The 20,738-nt window shown below is 45.1% G+C and overlaps 1 protein-coding gene across 1 annotated transcript in view; it reads left to right on the plus strand.

The window, feature by feature from the left end:
- The window catches only part of SPRING1 (SREBF pathway regulator in golgi 1), a 118,468-nt gene extending 101,140 nt beyond the window's left edge, over positions 1–17,328 (plus strand). The window contains exon 5 of the mRNA XM_061384904.1: positions 17,242–17,328. Within this exon, the coding sequence (XP_061240888.1) occupies positions 17,242–17,313 (72 nt within the window). The 3' untranslated portion in view covers positions 17,314–17,328. The remainder of the gene's footprint in view (positions 1–17,241) is intronic.
- The last annotated feature ends 3,410 nt before the right edge of the window (positions 17,329–20,738 follow it).

Genomic DNA, 20,738 nt, shown 5'->3' on the forward strand with positions numbered 1-20,738 from the left:
ACCGAGCCTAAAGCCCAAAGCCGTCGGTTGATGAATGGCTAAAGAAAATGCAGCCATCCATCCATCCAACCATCTATCAGATCATCCATGGATCCATCCATCCATCACTTATCCACCCATCCATCCACCCACCCATCCAATTGCTCACTCATTCACTCAGCAAACAATTACGGAGTACCTACCATATGCTGGTAGCTCAACCTGCTTTACTCTAAGGGTAAGCCGGGACCAGCTCTGTGGTCTCCTTCTGGGGTCAGTGGCATGTGGAGGACATGTGAGTAGTATCTGGAGTTGGCGTCCAGAAGGTGGGCTTGGGACTCCCGGGCAACAACTGTTGGGGCCTTTAGCAAGGATTGCAACACATTTGGCCAGGGTGAGGGGTACAGTTTGTGGCTGAAAACAGAGTTTTTCTCTGAATAAGTCCAACGAGCCTGTCTGGGATCAAATCCACGAGGGCTGGACAATCTGGTCCTAGCAAATTAAAACAACATGGGCACCAGCCAGCTACATTTTTGAAAACAGTATTTGTGTTGTTTTAATCAAGGACACCACCTCCTCTGTCCTTTGCTCTTGACAACAAGCTCTGAATTGAAATGGGGCAGAATTTATAAGAAAATAAAACAATTCTTGGGCATTGCAGCACAAACTCATTTTCCTTCTCATCAGCTTCACAGTTTAAGGGCCTTTGTGTATCTCATTGTACCCTTCTGTCTGCAGGCTTATGAGGATGAACGGGCCCATGCCAAGACAGTGTCCTAAGTGACACCAGAGCAACTCCTCTCTTTCCTTATGTAGATGAACCAGACCTGTTGTATCCTTCCCACAGGTGGAGAGTCCCACTTAGCCAGGGTCTTGGTCCCTGCGGTGACTGTGGGCAGCTGGGGGGATAGTTTGAGCCCCCAGGCTGAGTCTGCATATTAGCTGTGTCTTATTTCCTATATTCTGATGCTTTGAACATCTTGGGACCTGCTCCTCCTGGGTTTAGCCAATTCCTAGAGATAGGGAACAAGTCGGCAGGAAGCATGCCTTTCAGATGCAGACCAACCAATCCAGAGGTCACGTCTCCGACCCTCTTCATGACAGGACTCTCACCCTCTGAGCCACTGTCCACCTGCCCTACTCGCTCAGGACACACAACGTGGGCACAACCCTCATGCCCCAGATCTCACTGAGGTTATTCCAACTAGCCCATCTGGAGCCTACTCCCCTGCCTCACCCATTCCTCCCAGGAGAAACCATAGTGAAGTTCTCGCCTTCTTTCCCTTGCTGCCTCCACCTCCTGACAGTCCCTGGTGCTTCCCTGTGGGACCCGGCATGTCGGGCCATGCCTCCTGTTTCTCGGGATCTGCGAGTATGATAGACTTCTTTTTTTCATGACAGTCATTTCTGTGTCCAAGCGTCTTATCAAAGCTGCTGAAAACAAACCCCAGGCACCCTGAACACGGCCGCTCTGTCTGGCTGTGTGGCCGTGGCAGGTCACTTACCTGTGCTCGCTTACCTGCAGCCTCTTCTCCCAGTGAGGTGACTTCCAGTGGCTGTGGGGATTGAGGAGGTGAGAGAGTGATTTCCCAACCTCGAGAAACACCTCTCCAGAGTCCTCTTTATCACCACGCTAACTCTTCTCTCTCTTTCTCTTTTTTTGGTTGTGCCACTCGACTTGTGGGATCTTAATTCCCCAACCAGGGATCAACGTCCCTCAACCCTGCTGCCATGGAAACGCAGAGTCCTAACCGCTGGACCGCCAGGGAAGTCCCTGTTCTCTTTTCTTTATAATGTTTATTTGTATTTGAAACAACTCCTTCCTTTCTCTGCCTGCCCCCATCCCATTAGAATGAAAACTTTCATTCACTGCTGAACACCAGACTAGCTCCTAGACCAGTGACTGGCACACAGTAGGTACTCATTTGTCAATACAGAATGTGTGTAAGCATTCCCGGCACTTAGGATGCCTACTTGTTGCCTTTGGGTCTTTCGGGATCCTCTGGCATGGATTTGGGCCACTTTGCAGGGTGGAGGCTGTTGAAGGAGATTCTAGTCCTTTCTGTTGGCTTGTGAAGCTTTGCGCTTGTGTGGAGGCCCTTGTCCAAGACACTCAGAGCACTTTATAAACACGAACGACGTAAATGGTGTGCTTTGTTTGCAACAGGTGGGGCATGATTTGCCGAAGCAGGATGGTTCCCAGTGAAGCCAAACCTGTTCTGGAAGTGAGTGGAAAGTTTAGGCGCAGTCAGAGATCTCAGAAGCCATTTGCCCAGTGAAGTCCAATGGGTGGCTCTGGACAGCAGAGATTCCTGGAAGACAGCCCCTCAACCCCTAGGAACCCCTCCCTCCCCACCCGGCCTCGTGCCCTGGAGCTGGTATTGTTCTGCTCCTTTGGCAGAGCTCCAGAATTGAGTTAAGAGGCTTCTCCTGCTGCCAGAAGGCTCCTCACAAGGATTTATTGAGCCCCTACTTAGCAGAAGCGTTGAGGCTGCAAGTCATATGGTACTCACATTCATTCATTCAACAGAGGCTTCTGAGCATCCAATCTGGGCAGGGGCTCTGCATGGAGGGGTGAGGAGACCTATGGGGGTGACTGTCACAGAGGAAGTAATTGACTGAGTGCACACAGCATGGGGTCTGTAGGAGCCCAGAAAAGAGGGTTTGGATCAGGACAGGCCTCTTAGAGGACTAATGCTTCTGCTGGTATCCAGGAATCTTTTAGTTAAAGGTTCAGTTCAGTTCAGTTCAGTCGCTCAGTCGTGTCCAACTGTCTGCGACCCCATGAATTGCAGCACGCCAGGCCTCCCTGTCCATCATCAGCTTCCGGAGTTCACTCAAACTCAGGTCCATTGAGTCGGTGATGCCATCCAGCCATCTCATCCTCTGTTGTCCCCTTCTCCTCTTGCCCCCAATCCCTCCCAGCATCAGAGTCTTTTCCAATAAGTCAACTCTTCGCATGAGGTGGCCAAAGTACTGGAGTTTCAGCTTTAGCATCATTCCTTCCAAGGAACACCCAGGACTGATCTCCTTCAGAATGGACTGATTGGATCTCCTTGCAGTCCAAGGGACTCTCAAGAGTCTTCTCCAACACCACAGTCCAAAAGCATCAATTCTTCGGCACTCAGCCTTCTTCACAGTCCAACTCTCACATCCATACATGACCACTGGAAAAACCATAGCCTTGACTAGATGGACCTTTGTTGGCAAAGTAATGTCTCTGTTTTTATTATGCTATCTAGGTTGGTCGTAACTTTTCTTCCAAGGAGTAAGTGTCTTTTAATTTCATGGCTGCAGTCACCATCTGCAGTGATTTTGGAGCCCCAAAAAATAAAGTTTGACACTGTTTCCACTGTTTCCCCATCTATTTCCCATGAAGTAATGGGACCAGATGCCATGATCTTAGTTTTCTGAATGTTGAGCTTTAAGTCAACTTTTTCACTCTCCACTTTCACTTTCATCAAGAGGCTTTTTAGTTCCTCTTCACTTTCTGCCATAAGGGTGGTGTCATCTGCATATCTGAGGTTATTGATATTTCTCCTGGCAATCTTGATTCCAGCTTGTGCTTCTTCTAGCCCAGCGTTTCTCTTGATGTACTCTGCATATAAATTAAATAAGCAGTGTGACAATATACAGCCTTGATGTACTCCTTTTCCTATTTGGAATCAGTCTGTTGTTCCATGTCCAGTTCTAACTGTTGCTTCCTGACCTGCATATAGGTTTCTCAAGAGGCAGGTCAGGTGGTCTGGTATTCCCATCTCTTTCAGAATTTTCCACAGTTTATTGTGATCCACACAGTCAAAGGCTTTGGCATAGTCAATAAAGCAGAAATAGATGTTTTTCTGGAACTCTTGCTTTTTTGATGATCCAGCATATGTTGGCAATTTGATCTCTAGTTCCTCTGCCTTTTCTAAAACCAGCTTGAACATCTGGAAGTTCATGGTTCACATATTGCTGAAGCCTGGCTTAGAGAGTTTTGACCATTACTTTACTAGTGTGTGAGATGAGTGCAAAGGTTACAAAACCCTAACTCAGACAGGCTTAAGCCATAGAGACAATGCATTGACTCACAGAGTGGACAAATCCAGGAGGTGGTGGCTTCAAGAAGGACTGTATCAAGGGGCTTAGATGAGGACTCCATTCCTTGGTGCTGCTTCTTACTCCACCTTGGCTTCATTTCCAACTCTAGGCAGAATTTTCCCTACTCAGTAGAAAAGATGGGAATTGGAAGCTCCTGGTTCCTGTTCTCCTTCTATTCATGTGTGTATGTATAGTCGCTAAGCTGTGTCTGACTCTACGATCCCATGGACTGTAGCCCACTAGGCTCTTCTGTCCGTGGGATTTCCCAGGCAAGAATACTGGAGTGGGTTGCCATTTCCCCCTCCAGGGGATCTTCCCAACCCAGGGATCACACCCGCGTCATCTCCTGCTTGGCAGGCAGATGCTTTACCACTGAGCCACCTGGGAAGCCCATTCGTATGTTTACTTAACCAATAGACTAAGTGGTGAACAAGACAATGTCCTACAGATTTAGCCAACAGATAAACTTATGTTTTTGTGCCAAGACACCTGTGCAAGAATATTCATTATAACATTGTTTACACCAACCAAAGACTGGAAACAATGTAAGTGGCTGCCAGTAAGGGACTGACAGTAAATTATGCAATGGAAGCCTGGATGGCCCTTCGGAAGAACAAGGCAGATTTATATCAGCAGTACTCACTCCGTCCAGCTTTACCCCTCAGAGGACATTTGGCGAAGTCTGGAGACACTTTTGGTTGTGATAAGTTGTGATAACCGAGGGGGGATGGGCAGCACTAATGGCATCTGGTGGGTGGAGGCCAGGGATGCCGCTAAATATTCTGCAATGCCTGGCATTGCCCCCACAATAAAGAATTATGCAGCCCACGGTACCAGTGGTGCCAAGACTGAGAAACTTTGATCTGTAGCTACTGATACAGAATCTTAAAGATAAGTTTAAAAAAGACACTACAGAAAACAATAAGAATATTGATAGTAGGCTACCATATCTATATATGTGGTTATATATGCATAGAATTATCTCCAGTGAATAAATAAGAGAGTGTCTTGTGAAGGCCTGAGGGAGAGGTGTGGAAGAGAGATTTATTTTCCACGTACAGAGATTTATTGTATGGCTTTTTTTTTTTTTTTTAACTGTTTGAATATTTTTAAACCACATACACAGATTCTTTTTTTTTTAATTAAAATATAAAAAGGATGAAAGTTTGCCTAGACCTACCCACATTCCCCGTCTGGCTTCTTTTCTAGCCGTGTCTTCTCCCTTTGAGATGATGAACTTAAGAGCAATCCCACAAATTCACTGTTGGAACAGATCTTAGAGATCATCAAATCTTCGCAGCCATCAAAGAGCTTGTGGAAACCCTGGATTAGATGTGTTTAAGTGGGTCTTTTCTGGAGGAATCGTTAGACCTTTTAAGGCAAGAGTGTGACTGGTGGTCTCCATGGGGTCAGGCCATACAGAATCAGCAGACGTCCAGACAGCCTCAGCAGTGCCCTGGGGCAGCTGTAACAAAGCACTGTGAACTGGGTTGCTTAAACAACAGAAATTAGTTGTCTTCCAGTCTCGGAGACTAGGAGCTGGAAATCAAGATGTCAGCAGGGCCACGCTCCCTCTGAAGGCTGTAGGGATGCGTTCTTCCTTGCTTCTTTGTAGCTTCTGAAAGTCTGTGGCAGTTGTTGGCATTCCTTGGCTTGCAGCTGCATCCCTGTGATCTCTGCCTTCATCTTCATCTGGCCTTCCTCCTGTGTGTCTGTCCTCACATGGCAGTTGTCTTATAAGGGCACCAGTCATGCTAGACTAGGGGCCCACCCTACTCCACTATGATCTAATTTTAACTGATTACAATTGTTCTACTTCCAAATAAGGAAATGGCTCAAAGTCTGTGAGTCTTCAACATATCTTTGAGGGGAGGGGAGAAGGGACACAATTTAACACATCACAGTCCCTAAGCATATGCATGTGTAAATAGTTTTTCCATTTCATTTCAAAAGACTGCTCTTCTCCTGATTATACTTCAAGAAACGTGGATCTCATTGCAGTTCCTTCATTTGCAGTTGTGGTGTCTGAGGCCCAGAGAGAGATAGTCACCAGCTCATTAGAGGCAGGGCTAAAACGAAAATCTAGGTCACCTCTCCCCCTGAGGAGAGAGTCGGTGAACCCTACATGTCCTTGACAGAAGCTGCTCTCGGTATAAGAGTTTCCGACTGACCAGGGAACAAGACAGCATTCCTCAGTTCATCAGCTCGTCCACCTGCCCATCCGCCCACCCGCCATTCCACTACTCTATCTCCCAATATGCAGAGAAAGTTGCCTGATGGAGCAGTTATGGCCGTGGGTCTTATTTCTGAATGTTGCCAAGTGTGTTCTCTGGAAATCTAGGTTGTGACAGAAACCACAGTAGGCTGTTTGAAGCCATAAGAGGGATTTATTGGCTCACATATCAGAGGAGGCAGGGCTGGATCCAGGAGCCCAAACAACGCCCCCTCCCTCTCTCCTCCTCTGGGTCTTGCTTCCCTTGTGTTGGCATCATCCTCAGACACACTTGCTCTGTGGTGGGAAGCCTGGGTTCTGGCCACTCCAGGCCCATTAGAATTAGAAAGAGTCTTCCCTTTCCCCAGGTTCCTACCAAGGTTTCAAGGAAGGTTTGCTGCCCACACCGCAGAACTCATTCCTCCAGCCAGAAGTATTTGGTTCTCTGCTTGGCCAGACCTGGAGCAGATGACTGAGGTCAGGTCTGCCTGAACCACGTGGCTGACAATGGAAGAGCACTTATTATTCTCCCTAAAGGTGCTGGTCAGGTGGAACAGTGGCGAGTTATCTCTGCTGCCCCTCACCAGCTCTTCAGCAGATGCACCATTACTTTCAGGGGTGCTCAGGCGGACACTGAGAGGCTCTGGGCAGCCCCGTCGTCACTGCTGTGGGCCAGTTTGAATCACAGACGATTTGGTCTCCTCTGTGTTTCTCTAGACTCCTTTCACTCTAACAGGTGTTTACTTTTTTATCCCCCACCCATAACCAGACTGTAAACTCCTTGGAGGTCCCTGGCATATTCCCTTCCACAGACCAGCAGGTAGCACAGCAGGCATAGAGTAGGCTCTCAGTTAAGTGCGCATTGAACTGGGAATCCCATAGGGCCACGGATGTCCTAGGTATTCCATAAACTCTTGCCAAGTGAATGAGTGAATGATTGAATGAATGATGGATTGATGGATACGTGGGTGGATGGATACATGGATGGATAGACACACGGATAGGTAGGTGGATAGAAGAATAGATGGGTGGATGGATGAATAGATGGATCAATTGGTTGGTGCATTGATGAATGGGTGGATGCATGAATGGATGAATGGATAGGTGAACAAGCTGATGTATGGATGCAGGGATGTGGGGGAGAGTCAACAGATACTATCAGGATCATCACTCCATCACAGCCTCCGCTGCAAAGAGCATCTCCTATCAAGGACAACAAACTCCTTGATTCTCTCATTGGCTGCCTGATTTCTGTAACACAACCTGCCTACTTTCACTTATAAGACAGGATGTCAGTACTCATTTCCCTAGTGAATTTTGTTTGGATTCTACTATTGATCATTCACGGACAGTGATGAACCATGCTGCAGAGGACAAGGACCCAGCTGTCTGCTCAAAAAGGGAAGGAAATGGTTGAGAAGTAGGAACTGTGTGCCCTGCTCTCTCTTCCTGCAGACAGACTTTATCCACACAGTGGCGGAGACGGCTGGGGTAACCCTCAAGTCACATCTTTCCGACTCTGTGGAGCGGCAGCTCTCTTACCCTGGTTTGTACAAACCAGGAGAAGGACCCAAGCATCTGGGTGCTTGGGGCATCCTATGGGTGGTATGCTCTAGACACAGCCCTCCCAACCCCTACATGACTTTCCTAAATGTGCTGCCCTTAAAGATTCAGCCTGCCTCCACTTCAGATGGGAGTCAGTCCCAACAGGGAGGGCGTTGCACTCCACCCTGTGGAACTCTGGCTTCCCTACTCCCCTTGCTGTCGCCCTCATGCCTCCTGGGAAAGGGGCCAACTCAGCAGAGGGAAACCCCCTTGGGAAACAGCCCAGAGGGCCCACCTGCACGGGCGGGCAGCAGAGCTGCTGGTAGCTGGGCAGCCCCCTGGAGTCCGGCTTGCCAGTCAGAGAGCACTGACCATCAGACACAGCAGACCTGCCCTCTCCCTTAGGTGTCAGCTCTTGTGAGGCTCAGTGAGATAGTTTGCTGGATGCTAGGCAGAAAGGCTATTTCCTGCTGCCTCTGCCGCACTCTCTGCAGGGTGCTGTACAAGAGCAGTGTGCATTCAGCTCTTCCTACATGCCAAGCTCCCTCCTACCTTCGTGAGACAGCTATTAATATCCCCACTTTACGAAAGAGAAAATGGGCTCGGAGAGATGCTTGGACTCACTCGTGTTCATGCACGAGCCAAGACTCAGTCTGGGGCTCCCTGCAAGTTCACAGCTACCTCTGTGGACTGATACAGCCAGGGCTTCACTGCTGGTCCATTCTGGAGTTGAATCAATATAAACCTCACTTAGCTATTTATCTTTTGTATCAGCAATTCATGAACTCATAGTCTGTGAGGGAGAAAAGTTGCCCACGGAAACAAAGACTGATGCTAAAAACTGGAAATGAGTCAGTGTTAGCACTTGTGAGCCCTTTCTGTTTTGGCTGCTGAAACTGAGTAACAAGCATGGGCCCCTGGGAGAAGTGAGGTAAGGATCTCTAAGTGCTCCCAGTACCTCACAGCTCCTCAGTTTCCTGAGATTTCACCTGGAGACCTTTGTTTCTTAGTATCTGAAATCCTTTTTGATTTTTCAAAAGACTTTAATTACAATGACAATACCCTTGAGAATGGTCAGTTAGGCTTTGAGCCTGTGCATCAGGTCAGAGCTTAAGCAAAGGAGCAGAGAGTGTGACCTTGGTAAAGGGAATGGGAAAGGCGAATGGAAGCCGGTGTGAACCCTGAAGACAGGACCAACTTTGCCTCCATCGTGATTTCACCCAAGGCTAGCTGAATGGGGAGACTTGTGTCTGCTATTTACTGGGGCATTACAGATTATTCCGACACTTAGACGCTTAAAGCAACGATAAACATTTTCATCTTGTGCAGTTTCTGCAGGTCAGAAACCCAAGGATGATTAGCAAAGTTGTTCTGACTCCTGATCTCTCAAGAGGGTGAGATGGAAGCTGGGACTGCTGTCTCATCTGATGGCTTGGCTGGGGCTGAAGGATCTGCTCCAAGTGACTCACTCACATGGCTGTTGGCAAGATGATGCAAGGGGTCTCAGTCCCTCCCCCAGATAGGCCTCCCCCTCGGGCTGCTTGAGCATCCTCACAACCTGGTGGCCGGCTTCCCTCAGAGCAAATGAGCTGAGAGAGGGAGAGAGACAGAGAAGAAAGAGGAGGCTGCGATATCCTTTATGATCTTGGCTTAGCAATCACCTCCTCCATTTCTGCATATCCTACTGGCTCCACTCTTCAGTGAGGGAGAGTCCCACACAAAGGTAAGAAAACAAGGTGGTGAGGTTATTGGGGACCATCTTGGACAGTGACCTGTGGCTCCTGCAGTCATCATCTTTCAGTTCAGTTCAGTCACTCAGTCATGTCCAACTCTTTGCAACCCCATGGACCACAGCACTCCAGGCTTCCCTGTCCATCACCAACTCCCAGAGTTCACCCAACTCATGTCCACTGAGTCGGTGATGCCATTCAACCATCTCATCCTCTGTCAGGAGGGTCCTTTGTCATGAGGCAGGAGAAGGGTCCTCCGGCCTTCAATCTTTCCAAGCATCAGGGTCTTTTCAGATGAGTCAGTTCTTCGCATCAGGTGGCCAAAGTATTGGAGTTTCAGCTTCAACATCAGTCCTTCCAATGAACACTCAGAACTGATCTCCTTTAGGATGGACTGGTTGGATCTCCTTGAAGTCCAAGGGACTCTCAAGAGTCTTCTCCAACACCACAGTTCAAAAGCATCAATTCTTCGGTGCTCAGCTTTCTTCACAGTCCAACTCTCACATCCATACGTGACTACTGGAAAAATCAGAGCCTTGACTAGACGGACCTTTGTTGGCAAAGTAACGTCTCTGCTTTTTAATATGCTGTCTAGGTTGGTCATAACTTTCCTTCCAAGGAGTAAGCATCTTTTAATATCATCATCTTTAACAAGTGACAATACAGAAGCATGAAGAGCATAACTGAACACAGCCTGGATATTTTTGTGAGGCAGGGATCACGTCTGATCGCTCACTCTGACATTCCCGGAAGCGTCCACAACGGTATCCAGAGTTTACTGGCTGTTCAGTTTGCACTCACTGAATGAGACGTGTGAGTAAATTCATGCTCAAGAAAGTAAAGTGGTTCTTGAAACTCAGTCCATTTTATTTGCTCTCCCGTTAGATGTCTTTAGGGAGCAGGGATCGAGGAAGAGGCTTTTATGTTGCGAGATGTCTCATTATCATCGACTTTTTGTGCACTCTCCTGTCACGGCCTATCGTTCAGTGAATCCTCTGTTTCTTTAAGACTGTAGTCTCCTGGTGTGTTGTTGAAGGGTAGGGGTTTGAAGAAACCCCACAGGAAGAAACCCTCCCCTTCTCTGGATAATAAAAGGGTCACTTTAATTGAAATAGAGTTATAACTGGTTGCCAGATTTAAGCATAGGGCCTCTCAATATGTCAGAACCTTAGAGCAGAGAGATTATATATATGGGCGGCATATATATAAGTGTATGTATAATTTATGCAATATTTCTCCAATTCACGCTCTTTACTTAAGCTATCCATTAAAGCCCATCACATTAATTTAATTGAAAAATTCTAGGGGAATTGTATTAGCTTTTTTCCCATTAAATTAACATTACAGCCTTTAAATAGATGTCCTGGATGCCTATTGTTGCTAACAAAATTATTATGCAAATTGAAATCTGGTCTTTCTGGATTCGGCCACCAGCTTCTCACCCTCCTCCTCTTTCCGTGACCCCGTTAATTTAATTGCCCTTTCCCCGCAAGTTCCCAGGCCACAGAAGTGGGACAGGAACCCTGGCCTAAGCAGAGGTTTCTGGGTGGGGCTGCAAAGCTGGGTCCAGGCTCAGCAGAGCAGTGTAGAGTTTTAGACTCTGGTCTTCAAGGCCCTTAAGAAAACCCTCTTATCTCAGGAAAGACAAAAAGGGTGGGTGGTCTCCCCCGACCCCTCTGTGGCCAATTTTGTGCTTAGTATTAAAGAGGAGTTTATGTGAGTCCGACAGGCTGGGTTTGAAATTGGATTCTGCCCCTTAGAGAGTCTGAGATTTGGGGCAAATTTTCTAATCTCTGTAAAACCAAGACAACCACCCTTCCCTCAAGGGAAGCTGAAGGAGGATGTGAAATAATGGACAGTGCCTGCCTGGAGTAGGTGCCCCTAAAAGGTTGCTGTTATCATTTATCACTCATTCATTCATTCATTCAGGAAGTTGTTCTGGAGCCCACTAGGCTGGGTGCAGGGGAAGCAGCAAGAAGTGGACAACCCGGGTCTCTGATCTCCTGTAGCTTGTGGTGGTGTGGAGGTGGGGAATAAACAGGTAGATAATATGGTTGTGCATAGAGGTAGGTGTTATTGCCATTATTAGCAAATAATCATTAAAAATAATTAATTAATTAATTTTAATTTGAGGATGATTTCTTTATAATATGGTAGTGGTTTTTGCCATACATTGGCACAAATCACCTACGAGTGCACATGTGTCTCCCCATCCAAGCTCACTTTAAACAAAGTGAAAAATGCAGTTCTGCTGATAATTCTAACACAATGATTTGCATGTTCCACTTAAGCCTCCAGGAAGTAGAAGCAGCGTTTTTCCCTGGGTTGGATCCCCAAGGCCTGGTTAGTCCCTGAGTAATAATTGGAAGGAGTTTTTCTTTAACCTGAACTGCTAGATGGCTGGAGACAGAAGCTGAGTGACAAGGACTCTGGAGCAGGGAAATCTCTTTGTGAAATCAGCCTTATTCCAGTTTTGGATGGGGTAAAATTTCCCCCAGCCCTGCTTTGGGTCTTATCTTTCTGACCAAAGTTAGTGAAGTGATCCCCAGCTAATCTCTCTGGATGAACACCAAGACTTCACTACTTTAAGACTTCACCCTTTAAGAGTATCCAAGGGGACCATCTTATCTCATCTTTCCCATCTGTTTAATCTCCAGGAGTCTTTCTCAGTCCATGAACGGGCTCTTCCATTTGCATAGACACTAAACAGATTGAAATGAGGCTTGACAAAGGAAAGTCAAAGCTTCCTTTGTCTTTGGAGTTTGGAAACACACCCCTGAAATAAACAGCAGGAGTAGAAACCAGCCTACCCCAGTCACAGGTTAGTTTTCCCAGTAAAACTAGTGCTAAGCTAGAGCCTGGAATCTTTATGACTGAGCCACCAAAGAAGTCCAGAGCCTGGAAAGAGGGGTCATTTGGCTGGGCAGTTCTAGCTCAGGGTATCTCATGTGGCGGAAGCGGGGTCTCCTAGAAGTCTAGGTCATCTAGATGCTCATGTCTGGCATCTGGGCTGGACAGACTTAGATCCCTGGTTGGGGGCTGGAACAGCGGGGTTCCTCAGGTGTATATCATATCTCAAAGTGGTCTCTCCAGCACAGTGGCTTCAGGGAAGCTGGATCTCTTACACGGTGGCCAAGGCGCCCAAAGCAGATGTCCTAAGACAGGGAGAGCCAGGTGGAAACCACATCGCTTTCTGTGACCTATTCTTGGAAAAAGTCATGCTGTCACTTCTGTGGCATTCTGCTGGTTGAGAATTCTGTTGGCCAGCCCAGGTTGAAAAGAAGGGAAGATAAACTCTACCTCTTGATGGCAAATGTCAAGGTTCTGGAAGAACACAGGGACTGAAACTATTGCAGTGGGTAATGCTCACTCCTAAACGTTTCTGACTGAGGTTGTTTAGATGGTTGTAGACTCAAATGTACAAGGTAAAACAGGAACATTCTTACATTTCTAATAGACAACATAGGAGAATGTCTTCATGACTTTTAGGATAGGCAGATGTGACATAATAAGACATATGTATTGGACTCTATGTCTGTTTCCTGACACACAGCTCCTAAATCCCTTGAAGTTTCCTGGGTCAAAGGAGCTTCTTTCATCCTAATGAAGTAACTCTTGGTGGTCTCCTGGATAACTTCAGGATGGGGCATGTGTGTGTCCATCCTCAGTTGGGTGGCCATTTCCTACTCCAGGGCTTGTCATCAAAAAGATCAAGTCGTGATTAGAGGCTTTGAACTTCCAGCCCCACTGTCCATCCTCTAGGGAGAGGAGAGGGGCTGGAGAGATTGAGTTAAAGGCCAGTCATGCCTATATAACGAAGCCCCCATAAAAGTCCCTAAACTATGAGATTTGGAGAGCTTCTGGGTGGGAGGACATACCATTTTTGGAGAGTGGCACACCTCTACTCCACGAAGACAGAAGCTTCTGTGATTGTGACCCTTCTAGACCTCACCCTATGTACCTCTTCATCTGTACCCTTTATGAGTAAATATTTTCCTGAATTTTGTGGGCTGTTCCAACAAATTATCAAATATGGGGAGTTGTGGGAACTCCTGACTTTGTAGCCAAGTCAGATGGAAGTATGGGTGCCTGGGGCATGTTACTTCTAACATGCATCTGACTGAGGACGATCTTGTGGGAATTGAGCCCTTAACTTGCGGAGTTTAGTGTCAGAATTGAGTCAAATTATAGGATACCTGGTTTGTGTTCCAAGATTGGGAAACTGGTTGGTTTGAGGGAAAAAAATTCAACACATTTCATTCAGAAGTATTGTGAGTATAGAAACAGTTTTCTTTTAGCAAATATTTCTGAAACAGGGCACACACACACACACACACACACACACACATAACCAGGAAAATATAATTGATTAATTGTTCAATAAAATTAAAAACTTCTGTTCATCAAACACCTCCATGAAGACGATGAAAATGCAAGCCACATAGTGGGAGAAGATAGTTGGAATAAAGATATCAATGGAGAGCTCGTATTCAGAATATTTCAAACACTCTTGTAAATCAATAAGGAAAAGAAAATCCTTTTTTTTTTTTAAATGAGCAAAATACATGAATACTCTTTTCACAAAAGAGAAATCCAAAGGGCAGATAAACCTGTCAAAAGAGAGTCAACATCATTAGTAATTAAGGGGTAGCACATGTACTCTAGGAATATGCTCAGTAGCAATAAGGAAATGTGTGCACCGAAAGACAGGGCCAAGAATATTCATAGTGGCATTATTTGTAATAGCCCTGTCTTAGTCCATTCAGGTGGCTATCACAGAACATCATAGACTGAGTGGCTTGTAAACAACAGATATCAATTTCTCACAGTTCTGGAGGCTGGCAAGTCCAAGATCAAAGTTTCGGCAGAGCTGGTGTCCTGTGAGGGCCCACTTCCTGATTCATAGATGCCATCTTCTCACTGTGTCCTCAGATGGTGGAAGGGACAAGGATCTCTCTAGAGTCTCTTTTATAAGGGCACTAATTCCATTCATGAGGGCTCTACCGATATGACCTAATTACCTTCCCCAAACCCCACCTCTTAATACAATCACAACAGGGATTAGGTTTCAACATATGAATTTTAGAGGGACAAAAACATTCACTCTATAGCAAGCCCCAAACTGGAAACAACCCAAATATCATCAATATCAGAACAGATATATAAAGTGTGATGTATTCTTACAATTTGATAATTGCAACACTATATATAGAAGACTGTATAGTGATGAAATTGGACAAAACTACACGATAGCATGCAGGAATCTCACATGTCATTGAGGGAAAGAAAGTGTTGTATGATTCCATTTATATAAAGTTTACAACCATGCAAAACAAATTGTCAGGACAGAAGTAAAATTAGTGGCTATCTTTGGGGGCTGGGGATACCTGGGAGAAGCCCAAGGAACACATTTGGTGTGCTGGTAACGTTCTGCAACTTAATCTGGGTGGTAGTTATAAAGATGTGTTCCCTTTGAAAAATTCATCAGATTGGCATACTTTTATCGTACATGTATTAGATATACTTCAATGAAATGGTTTGCTTTTAAAAAGTAACTATGCCCATGTTCTGTAGCAGAGGTCAGCCCTAGGGTTAAATCCACCCATTACCTGTTTTTTCCAAAGTTTTATTGAGACATAGCTATGCCCATTTCATTTATATACTGCTACAACGACAGAGTTGAACAGTTGTGACAGACACCAAACAGTCCACAAACTCTAATAGAGGTACTATTTGGTCTTTTACAGAAAAATTTGCTGACTCCTTTGTTTTTTTGTTTCTATTTTTGGCCAGGTAGCAGCTTGCAGGATCTTATTTCCTCAACCAGGGGTTGAACCTGGGCCCTCAGTAGTGAAAGCACAATGTCTACACCACTGAGCCGCCAGGGAAATCCCTCTGACTGCTTTGCTGTAGCCTGTCACTTTGGGGTCTCATTCAATCCTTCCGCTTATATTAGAGAAGAGTCATGACTGCTTTTCAAGGAAAATGTCAGCGTAGCTGGGGTGCCTTCTATTAGCTGTGCATCCCCTTGGGTTCAATGCTTTGAGACCCCATGCCAGGAGACCAGCTCCATTCTGCCTTCCAGTTATTGTCGAAGTAATTTGATTTGCTTTGAATTTCCTGTCCTAATTCTGTTTTTAAAAATTCTGATCATTTGAATTACAAAAGTAATACATATCTTTTGTAATATTTGAAATAATAAAGAAGTGTCTGAAATAAAATTAATAGTCTTACTATTCCTCTCCAATCCAGCTCCCTGATGCAATCAGTGTTAACAGTTAGGTATAAATGTTTCCCTACTGTTTTCTATATTTATAAAAACATATAGAAACCCACTTACTGGATGTGACTTTTTTTTTTTGGTCTTTTTGTTATGTTTTTTAAATAAAAATAGGATAGTAATTGCTTTTATTCTGTTTAACAAGGTGTTGTAGGCATATCTCCCAGTCAATGTGTACGATTTTATTTTATACTTTTTAATATCTGTACTGTATTCCTTAATATAAATATATCATGATTTGTTCAACCATTTTCTTATTAATGTACGTTCAGAGTGTTTCCAGGTTTTTTTTTTTTAAACTATTACAAACGATGCTGCAATATACTTCTTCATATATTTATATCTTTATACACTGGCATTTTCATTTCTGGTGGATATATTCCCAGAAGTGGGAGTGCCGGGCTACAGTTTAAATTTTCAAAAATACCAACAGTTGATTTTCCACCACTTTATAATAATTTACAGTCCTCCCCCGATGGCGTTTGAGAGAACTAGATTCCTCACACTCTTGCCAGCTCTGGATGTTACACATATTTTCCATTTTTGCCAATCTGATGGGTGAAAAATAGTATCTCATTGTTCTCATTTGCATTTCCCTGACAAGTGAGCCTGAGCATCTTTTCATATGTTTATTGAATATTTGCATTTCTGCTTCTGTGAATTCTGTATCCTTGGCCCACGTTTCTACTGGGCTATTGGTCTTTTCCTCATTAATTTGTAGGATCATTTTATAACCTAAGCATATTAACTCTTTATTAATTATATGGCTGCAAGTATTTTCATCATTTATCACCTGTTTTGCCATGGTTCTGCTCTGCTTTTGATTAAAAAAAAAATTAAATTTCTGCCCCCTGGGTTCTTGCTAAGAATATAACGTTAATTGTTAGCTTTTCAATTCTTATCAGAATCTCAGCTATGAGAAATAATATATGTGAAGCTCCATATAAGCAGTAGTTCTCAAAACATTTTCTAATTTAAGTACCCAAATCTCTGCCCCTTCTCTTCCCCAAATATGTCCTTGCGTTGGAAAAAGAGAAACTGCCCTGGTTGATTGCATCTGGGAACTCAGATCTCTGCTTGCCAGGGGCCTCTTTCCTTCCCTCCCTGTAGCCCCTGAAACACTGGGGAACCACTGGTGCTCCATGGAACCTAGTTTGAGAATCGACCTTAAAGGCTCTGCAATCCTCCCACTCATTCCATCAGTTTTCTGCTATGTGTTCCGTAGAATATTAAGTAGGATATTAACAAGTGCTTTGTGAAGAAAGGACTCTGGGATTGTTCCATGGCCTGCCAAAATCAGACATGCTTTCCCTCAAACTAGCTCACACTTGGATTCTTTTGAGATGGAAACGCTGGTGTACCAAGAGACAGGCACTGGACAAAAGGTAACACACACCCTTAATTTCTCTTCACAGGCTAAGCCAAAACAAACAGACAGTTACTGCCCCTGCTGCTCCCTGCCATCTGCCGAAGGTGCAACTCTATAGTTTTCTGATTGGTCTGAGTAAGTACTGCTGGTTTAGCGCTCAGTTACAGGTAATGGAGGACATGGTTAAGGTTATGGGGGGTTTTGTTGCTGTTGTTGTTGATGCTTTTATTTATTTGACTGCATTGGATCTTAGTTTTGGCACGTGAGATATTTTACTGTGCCACACGTACTCTCTGGTTGTGGTGCAGGGGCTCAACTGCTCCACAGCCCGTGGGATCTTAGTTCCCTGACCAGGGATCCACCCTGTGTCTCATCTATTGCAAGGCAGATTCTTAACCACCGGACCACCAGGGAAATCCCGTGGCTATGGTTACAGATACCTCAGGGGTCTTATCTGATGTCTACAGAGGTGGCCAGCAAGGAAAAGGGGTGTGCTGACCCCTTATTAGTTTCTCATGGGGAGAAACTGTGGGCTCTGAGTGATGGTCTCTCACACCTTTCTTCTGCCTTATTTGGAATTTGAATGACCAGTTTCTTTTCTAAAAAATATTTCTTTATTTGGAGTCATACCTAGAAAAAAGAGCAAATAGGATTTTAAATAAAGGTGATTTTAAGGAGGAGATTTGCAGACATTACTTTGTCTCCTTCTCATGCTACGTCCTTTTTAAAAAGTTTGATGTATTTATTTGGCTGCACCAGGTCTTAGTTGCAGCGTGCAAGCTCTTAGTTGTGGCAGGTGGGATCTAATTCCCTGACCAGGGATCAAACACAGGCTACCTTCATTGAGAGCACAGAGTCTTAGCCACTGGACCACCAGGGACGTTCCCCCCTTCCCATGTCCTTTTAAGAAGGAATAAAAGAGATATTGGCATATGCTGCTTAAGAATGGCAGTCTGTTCATCTTACCTGTTCTTAGCAGAAAGAAAAGCTATTTACAGTAGGATCAAGGGACCTAGGTCCCATCTGGAGACTATCCCTAGGTTCTTGCACAATAGCGGGCAAAGGAGCTTGAGAAATGCCGGGTTTCTTTACTGCAGGACTTCTCAGAGCCTTTAAAATGCGAGTGTTCACTGTGAGACCCCAGGAGGAAGTCAGTGGGGTTGGGGGCGGTTTCCTACCTCCTTGACTGCAGAACCCTCTGTGGGCAGAGCTTTTCCAGGACTGTATGCCATCACATGCCCTTTAGGAAAAGCTGGACTAGATAGCCTTACGTTTTTCTGTGGATGAAACAAGACTCTCAGAGAACTGCAACCTTTTATCCATTTGTTTTAAGGCCACTTATAGATTGGCTTGTATTGAATTTTCCTTAACCTGCATGGAGTATAAACTTGCTATCATTTTTAATGCTGGAAGGTTGCAATTTTACCAGTAGGAGCTGTGCTTTCCTATGCAGTCAGTTTGCTTATACCCAACACCATCAGTTTTGCAACTGATTATATTTTCCTCTTTGCCCTTACTGGCAGGATGCTGAAACCGGATTTCTGGGTCACTGCCAATAATGGTGTAGTAATCCATGGTGTATATTTTGGGTACCGATCTTATTCTTCATTTCAGCATATTTTCCTACCTTTTCACTGAGTCCCCATCTCCTCGTTTAAAATATTTTGTTTTGTGGTATTGATGTATGTAATAGGCTAATTTCTAATCCTATTTCTTAAATGTAATGGGGCATAATAATAAGATAAGCACATACCTACTTAGGTATTTCAATTAGCATATATAGCCCTATTTACCCAGGTCCCTAACAGGTACCAGGTGCAAGGTACTCATTAGGGCCCCGGGGAAATAGATATGAACGTGTTATGGTTGTCGTCCCCGGTGGAATGTGCAGTGTCGGTGGTGACTAAGTCAGTTACCACCATCAACAGGCATAAATAATCACTAAAGTGTTGTGTGTTAAATTATGAGAGAAGTATGTGTAAAGTGCTCTGGACATTCCAGAGAGCCTGAGGGGAGGGGCCTGGGAAGAGGAGAGAAAGAGACAGGGTAGGGCAGAGCTCCCCTCCAGGAGCCCAGCTGTCTAGGTCTTTCCAACGTCAACCTCCAGGCAGGTGAGTGAGCAAGTTTTGGATGATTCCAATCGAAGTCTCAAGCCACCCCAGCTAACAGAGCAGAGGGCACCTCCGAGCCCTGCCCAAATGACACATGTGTGAGCAAAATAAAGTATTGTTGTTTTGAACTAAAAAGAAAGTGCTGTGGGAACCCAGTGAAGGAGCAAGCAACTCTGTGGGGACAAAGGAGAGTAAGACTGGGATTGCTCGGCTGAGACAGCAGATGAGGTTCAGGGCACGTGCTCACAACTGGACAGGATCCACAAAATCGTGTGTCTGAGTCTATGCATTTTTTGAGAAGAGGCTCCTCTGCTCTCATCAGATTCTCAGAAGAGTTCATGACCCACAAAAGGTTAAGATCCGTTGCCTTAAAAGGGGTGAGGAGACAATTGCCAGGACAACAAAGAATGGAAAAAATGTGCAAAGCCCTGGAAGCACTGGGGTCTGTTTTGGCAAATACGTAGTCCAGGCGTGACTGGAAGTTCATGTTCATACCATCATTCTTTCGTTCAACAAATAATTTCCTGAACACCCACCATGGATCAGGCATTGTGCTTGGCATCAGAAACACAGCAGTGAATCGTTTGTCCCTCTATAACCCTCACAAGCTCTGGACACCTCCCCAGAAGGCTAACCTAATCCCCGTGTCTTTTTCCCACTGGCCGAGGAGGTGAGCTCAGTCAGCACGAATGTACCACAGTCTCTTTCTTAGGAAAGGAAAAGCCCCAACAAGGAATGAAAAGACTTCTTTCTAAGTCGAACCAGACAGTGGACATAGCTAATAAACAAAGCTTGAGGGAAAAAAAAAACAATGTAGCCGTGTGATTCGATGTGCTTTTACTTGACTATGATTTCAACTTACATCTTGATTGTATATAAACATCATCTCTCAACACTCTGAAAATCCAGCACCTGTGAAGACTTGTTTTCCTTTCTCTCTCTCTCCCGTCTCTCTCTTTCCTCCCTGCTCCCCACTGCCCATGCTTTCAAAATTTGTTTTCAAGGCTCCAGGAGAACTTTACCCTGCAGTCACGAACTCGATTCTGCGTTGTGTCAGTGACTCACCATTCCACGTACTGTACCTCTGATTTTCCATCTCCGAGATGGCTATGATTATACCAGAAAGTAACGTTTGTGGAAATTTTAGAACCTCAGGTGATGAGTTCTGTAGCACTTTCACACAGACAGACAGACACACACACATACACAGTATCTGATTAGCCTCTACGCAGAGTGGGGGCGGCAGAATTTCCTCAGAACAATCTAAGCAGAGAACATTTGGTTCCTTTACCTGTTGATGCATCCGACTGTATGTTTGGTTGAATTAAGCCACTGGATGAACTAGCCTGCAGCCACCTCATCCTCACTCTTGAAACGCAAAACGTTCTCTTTCAGGCAGGGAGCTTCCAGCTCTGAGTGGTTATGAATAAAG

This window comes from Bos javanicus, chromosome 17 (assembly GCF_032452875.1).
Source record: "Bos javanicus breed banteng chromosome 17, ARS-OSU_banteng_1.0, whole genome shotgun sequence".
Lineage (NCBI taxonomy): Eukaryota > Metazoa > Chordata > Mammalia > Artiodactyla > Bovidae > Bos > Bos javanicus.